Here is a 6,678-nt window from a genome sequence, read left to right as displayed (position 1 = left end):
TGTGGGCACCCCCAAGTCAGATGAAGTGGAAGGATTGAGGTGTCAGCACTATGGCAACCAGGGATTGCCCCGCCTTGCCATCTGCTGCCATCTACTACTGTAATCCACACAATGAGAAAATTAGTTGTCTAAGTCCCTATCAAAGTCATGTCAGCTCAATTCAACAGGCAAATCAAGATCAGTGAGAGAAAATCCATGTTAGTGCTGACAAAAGAACTAAACAGCTTATTTGGTCTTCCAAATGAAAGCACTATAGTCTTTGGCATGGATGAAACAAATAAATAACAGACATTTTAATGTAAATAAACATTGGCATGATTACATTGTCTCCAACTAAAAACGTTTCAGCCCATTTATTTTAAACTTGTGTATGTTGAAATATCTGTTAGTGCCACTGTAAAGACACCTGCAACCTTGGAAGAAGTATTTTCTTGCCCACGAGAGAGTGGTGTTCATAATAGCACATTCAGTATAATTATGTATGATGAGGTCTGTTATTCTCAATGAAAGCCAACTTTAAGCTTTGGAAGGTCTCTCTTGTGTTTATGTTCAAAAGGAGGATTCCAATTTTATCCTGTTAAAATATTTTTTTTGCATTTTGTCCAACTAACTTAAGAGTGATGTTTAAATAGTTGTGCTTAAATAGCACAGAGACATTTTGAAACTTGAAGTCATATTAGCTCCTTTTTCATCTGAAAGGTACTTCTCAGCATACACTTTATTTAAATATTTAAATTTATTTAAACAGTATTTATGTTCCACTTAACTCTCAGAATCCTGAGGTCATCTTTAGTCGATTTTCTCGATTTGACATAATTTCTTAAATTCACCTTTTAAAGAATACAAGAATATCTAAATGACTCATGGAGACAAGATTATTTTGAAATTAATCCAGTATTAAGCAAGAGTGCTGCAGTTGTTACTGGGAAACAGCTGTAATGCTTGTACGAATGGCACATATTTCACATTTGTCCATCCTGGAAGACGTATTGCCCCCCACCCTGAGGTTTCTCCCAACTCTTCCTTGTTAAGTTTTTTTTTTTCAGAGAATGAGAGTATCATATATTGAGTTTCTGTGTGAAGTGTTATTGTCATGTGCTTTGGTTTCCTCCGAGTAAGTAAGTAAGTCCGTCCATCCGTCCGTATATATTATTCAGACAATAACTTGTCATTCACTGCAGTTGTTTATTTGTTTGTGCGAAAAAAGAGAGAAAAAGAGCTGTACACATGGCTCCCAGCATTTACAGTCCAACAATAAATATATTAATTGCCATTGTGTGTTCTCCTTGGCACCTTCATCACATCTCAAATACTGTCCTCAGCGTAAGTAACGGCACTGCGTCGTTACAATGACATTAAAGTGAAGTACTCTGGGTTCTTCCAAAACAAGGCGTTTGTGAAAATGTCTATATTGTGATTGCTAAATACGCAAAATAAAAAAGCACATTACTAAATAACTACAGTTAATATACAAAATGATTGATAAATTATAGGTAATGAGATGAGTCCCTGAGAAAGCATGTTAATGTTTAAATTATTAAGACTATTGTTAAGACTATATAGAAACAAATTATAAAAAAGGCAAGGATGAAGTTAATTCCCTGAAAAAACCTTGCCTAGTTAAGCCATCCAACATCTTCAAACACCTTGGTACTCATGTTTGCAGTGTCCAACATACAGAGGCTCTGCTCTGATGCCACGCCTTGAGGAGAAAGAGAAACAAAAAGACCAGTATATAATGAACAAACATATGAGAACGTGCCCTGTGTTTTTGTTAATGTGTGCCACTTAGCTTTTTACAGGTCCTAGACAGAAATGGTGAAGTACCTCACAAGCTTGCAGCGAAAGTCCTGTAAGCGAGGAAACGCCTTGTCCACACTGGAGGTCTGTTTCTCATCACTCCACAGTCTCTCTGCCGCAGCACTTGCCCTCGGCCTGTGATTTTGGGTGCAACCAAGGATTATTTAGAGTAATTTCATGCAATTGTTGCGGCACTTAATATAGTAAGTTGATTAGTTTGATAAATTCAGAGATATTTTTAAATCTTGTACCAAAGACGTGGAGTGAGATTGGTGGCATCAACATACTCCCCCCACATGCAGACTTCACCCCCTATCACCAGCTTCTTCTGTTCCTCAGTACCTGCAAGGAGACGGTGAAAATATTTGCTTGAATAATATGATGGGTATCAATATAGGCTGGTAATAAATGTACAATGCTTTAGAATCTTCACTTCAAATGTATCACACCACTTCAGATAAAAACTCAGCAAGCAAATGGTTTAAATAGGCCTCTATATCACCAGCACATGACTGAGCCAGGTTATAGATCATGATATTCCTTTGGCATGCACAAACCAGAAAAGTTCAGTGGCTGCACGTTGTAGGAGTCACGCCAGTCCTGGCCATAGGAAATGTGGTTGATGTACCATGGGGCAGCTAGCAAGACCCTCATGCCAGCTTTGGTCATCCTGCTGAGCTCTGCCTTATAACTAGCTGGGGTACCCTTCCAGATGTGCAGCACTGTGTCCTTAGGAATCTGAACAGGGTGAGAAACAACATGCTGTCTTGCCCTTCTGTACTATATATTGTAACTTATCTGACTAATAGCATATAGGGTTTTATATATCAGAAAATAGGCACAAAATAAAAACTCCTGCATGAGCTTTTATCAACAAGGGCAAGCTTTTACCGGCATGGTTCTCTGAATTTGTACCACTTGATGAGGCAAAGCATCTGAACTATCAAAATTAAATAGATTTACTGAAATCAATAAATGTTAATAAAACTAAAAGCCTCTCCAGAATATCCTTTTTTTTTTTTTTTTTTTTACAGAATATTACCATCTTAAAGCATAGTGTGCACAGTACATGGTGGTACTTTAACCAAAGAAAAGGGGACCTGAGTTGTATGGATCTATGCCAGCAAGAATGTGTTGATCTAAAATTAGGAATTGGTTAATTTCTTTTGAAGTTAGTAAAGTATTGTGTACAATATTAAATTATCAAAGCATAGTTGTTTCAATCCTTTGTAGTCAAATTAGTTCGCAAAGCTGACTCAAATTTCCAGCACGATGAGACATGAAATATTGGTTGTTGATGAGCATCCAGAATGGAAAACAACTACAGTCTGCATTTGATAGAATTATCAATAATTTAACTTAATAATTTGAAACAAGCTTTGTTAAATTACTGACAATGGCAATATCTGTATACTTCTGTGTGTAGGGAAATAATGTACATGTTATGTACGGCGCATCAAACACCACAGCAATCACACTGCTCACTGCTATGAAGGTTTATGTACTGTACATCATGTATATAGAATTAGTTTACCAGATGGAATTTGGACACAACATATGTCTCTGTAACATTAAGGGAGTCTTCACTGCCACCTAGTGATATTGCTACAAATATAACATTATGTGTTGCACACTCAAAAAGGATATCTTATATATTTGGAGGAAAACACGTTTTACTTGGAAACTATTACTAGAGACAAAAACCACAGCAAAAAGTACTATGTAAACCAGCAGCCACAGCACACAGAATATTTTCTGACCCTGGAAGGCGAGGGGCCACACTGTATAGAAGCGGGCCCAGTTGTGTGTAGGCCCTGGCTGGTCCAGATACCATGGGGAGGCCAGAATCACCCTGAGCCCCGCTTTAGCCACCTTGCGCACTTCACACAGGTAACAGCCATCTCTCCATACCTCCACCACTGATAGCGGGCTACGCTGCAACACAATGCTATCGACTATCAGACATATGAGAACGGATTGTGTGATACATTAGCTTTACTTTATCAGATTATACTGTTAAATATTGTTAGTCAGTGGGTTTAAACCATTAAACCTACTGAGGTTAACCTCATATCGGTATTTAACAAAAACCTTCCTGTCATGGATGCCTAAACATTATTTATAAATATTAAAAAAACATTATTTATCCATATTATGTGACAATTGAAAAGAGCAGATGGGAAAAGAAATGCAGAACAAAGATGTGTTAAATATTTGTGACAAAATAAATGCTACACATTTAAATACCCCCTTAAGTGAATGCACATACAATATAATAAACACAAAATATTAATTAGCTAAAATATTAAAAACAAAACAATTAGGACAAGTACTAGAACATATAGCAGCGCTTGTTTTAGATGCCTGGATCTGCACCAAGCTACAAGTTTAAACAATGGTAAAATGCACTAGTAATAGCAACCTTCATTGGTGTACAGTAAACACATAGCTGCACTTTCTGGACCACCGTTTACTGTTATACTGTTTCTATGTTTCCTCAATGTCTTATTTTTGATCTTTCTATTATATTTATCTTTATATTTAGCTCTTGTATTGTAAACAAGTACGAATCGCAGAATCCGGGGTCAAATTCCATGAATGTGAAAATATACATGGCCATTAAAGCTGATTCTGACATAGTGTTGCTGCAATAAACATTTCAAATATTGATATTTGTGAGCATGTAAATCACTGCTTATCCATAAAGCAATATAATCCAACACCACACAAGCAGAACCAATGTTTCATTATAAACAATGTTGAAAAAGTAAGTGAGCCGAGCTCAACATCCCTGCATATTATATCACAGAGGTGTTGTTAGTTGGGGTGTACTTACCACTTCATGGTAGTCAAACACATCCTGCCAGACAATAGCTGTCTTGTTGAGGACTGACGTGATATTCACAATGCTGGAAATATGCAATAATAGAGACATTAATGACATTTGTGATGATGTATATTTGCAAGCTTTCTTGACAACCTACTTCTCCATGTAGAATGCTTCCAGTTTGGTGAAGTCTACTCCAAATCCCATCTTCCGCATAAATGCTCGGACATCAGGGTTGGATTTCCTATGGAAACAAGCGGTGAAAATCTTTTTTCTTTTGTTGGTAAATCTATAAATACGTTCTGAGATCAACTACCTGAGACAAGATATAAATGTTTTCTACATTCCCCTTGCTTAAAAAAACCCGATTCTAAACAGATGAGAACAAATTCACTAACAATATTAATAAACAATAGTGATACAAACCAGGTCAAACAGTCAGCGGTAATTTAAATGACCTGTCACATTTCAACCTACCAGCAGGTAAAGTCCACCTCATCCCCTCCTAAGTGGATATAGGAATCAGGAAACACCGATAACACTTCCTTAAATAGTCTCGCCATGAACTGGTATGTGGAGGGTAACACGGGATTAACAGGACCAAAGGTGCCTGAAGGGGTGCCCCCGCTGTAGCAGGGAGTCAACAGGTCAGACTGTCCTAAGGAATAAACAGGAATTAATCATTTTATTCACATACATTTCTTGTATTGTCTGTTGAGTATAGACATTTGTTGACATTGATGTCCCCATAAAAGTCCCCCAGATAAGAAGGAAATCAAACACAAGATATAGTCTTGGCTTGGAGGTGTGGCAGAATTTTTGTTGGACCAAACCAGGCCTAATAACAAGTACTTTGTATGTTGGAGAGCAAGGAGCTGGGATCATTTGGATAAAAAAGTAGTACATTTCACCTTTTCCCCATGATTGGGTGTGGCCGGGTGAATCAAACTCAGGAAGCACTCTTATTCCCCACAGCCTGGCATGTGAGATTACCCTTCTCACATCTGATTGTGTGTAGATGTGAGTCATTGGATGGAAAGCCCCCTGAATCAAAGCCAGAAGATTTTGTTTAGGGTGGATGAGACTTTTCAGTATTTCAAATCATGTATCCAGATGCAGTAAGTAGCCGGTTAAAAATCTATGATAATAAAAAAAAAAAAAAAGTTATCATACTGTGCAGCGTAATGGTGCCCATACATCTGCGTGGCTTGTTATTTCTCATTACTTCATCCGCAAGACATACCTTCATGGAAAGGTCTGGAAAGGTCCGGCTCTGGTAAGGGAAGGAGGGGTCATCAACAATGTGCCAATGAAACACATTGAACTTACTGTAGGCCATTGCATCCTAACAAGAAAGATATTTGTTAGTATAACTGAAGTAAAACACAAGATTGAAGTTCAGATTATGTCATTTGATTATTACCAGAGTTTGTAAAATGGCCTTCACTGGTAAATAGTGACGTGAAGTATCCAACAAAATTCCCCTGAACTGAAACCGGGGGAAGTCGTCAATCTCAGTCTTGTTCACAAAATACTAAAAGAAGGAAGAAACAGAGAACTATTGCTTGTTTGAGCCACCCCAAACATTAATCAATCTTTACAACATGGTGAGAATGTGTATTCAATAAATAATAGTTTTAGTGGACTCATGAGTTTTGAATTTTAAAATTCAGACTTACTGAGCCAAAATCATCTTGATACACCAACTGACTGAAGGTTTCCAGACCTGTGATTAATCAGATGATATGGAATTTAGAACAGGCAATAAATTAAAGCTAAATGCAAAAGATATTGGCTATAATTACCTCTTATTGCACCCCACACAGTTTCCGCATTCAGTGATGCTTGTCCTGCAGAGACACTCAGATTATCTGGAAATAGAAGTGAGTGGGATAATGCATCAAACTCCACTGATTGGGAATGGTTGTTGCTCCGTCTCAGATAAATGTGTTGATACTTACACTTCTCAGATGAGTCCTCATTTGGGTAACTCTCACAATCATCATGGTCGACATTGATCTCAATATTAAATGGTTTATCCTCAAAGAATC

General features: G+C 37.5%; 1 protein-coding gene across 1 annotated transcript; it reads right to left on the bottom strand.

The window, feature by feature from the left end:
• Positions 1-1,078: 1,078 nt before the first annotated feature.
• On the bottom strand, positions 1,079-6,322 carry hexa (hexosaminidase A (alpha polypeptide)). The gene is made up of 11 exons (XM_068602889.1): positions 6,307-6,322; positions 6,051-6,161; positions 5,871-5,972; positions 5,539-5,671; positions 5,105-5,285; positions 4,785-4,871; positions 4,637-4,709; positions 2,358-2,538; positions 2,052-2,142; positions 1,828-1,935; positions 1,079-1,702 (listed from the first exon to the last, which is right to left on the bottom strand). Exons 3-11 carry the CDS (start codon positions 5,964-5,966, stop codon positions 1,639-1,641), a joined length of 1,014 nt encoding a protein of 337 aa, XP_068458990.1. The 5' UTR covers positions 5,967-5,972; positions 6,051-6,161; positions 6,307-6,322; the 3' UTR covers positions 1,079-1,638.
• Positions 6,323-6,678: the final 356 nt, after the last annotated feature.

The sequence above is a fragment of the Clinocottus analis genome, unplaced genomic scaffold, assembly GCF_023055335.1.
Source record: "Clinocottus analis isolate CAN_PGR_092001 unplaced genomic scaffold, fCliAna1.0.p SCAF_6, whole genome shotgun sequence".
NCBI lineage: Eukaryota > Metazoa > Chordata > Actinopteri > Perciformes > Cottidae > Clinocottus > Clinocottus analis.
The sequence above is the reverse complement of the archived record's forward strand: the minus strand, read 5'-3'. Positions and strand labels throughout refer to the sequence as shown.

Excerpts from the sequence above, each read along its gene's own strand:
- hexa (XM_068602889.1), bottom strand. The coding sequence starts at position 5,966 with ATGGCCTACAGTAAGTTCAATGTGTTTCATTGGCACATTGTTGATGAC. Across the intron at positions 4,872-5,104 it reads GAGGTGGACTTTACCTGCTG|GAAATCCAACCCTGATGTCC; the intron begins GTAGGTTGAAAT and ends TTGTTTCCATAG. Across the intron at positions 1,936-2,051 it reads AATCTCACTCCACGTCTTTG|GCCGAGGGCAAGTGCTGCGG; the intron begins GTACAAGATTTA and ends CCAAAATCACAG.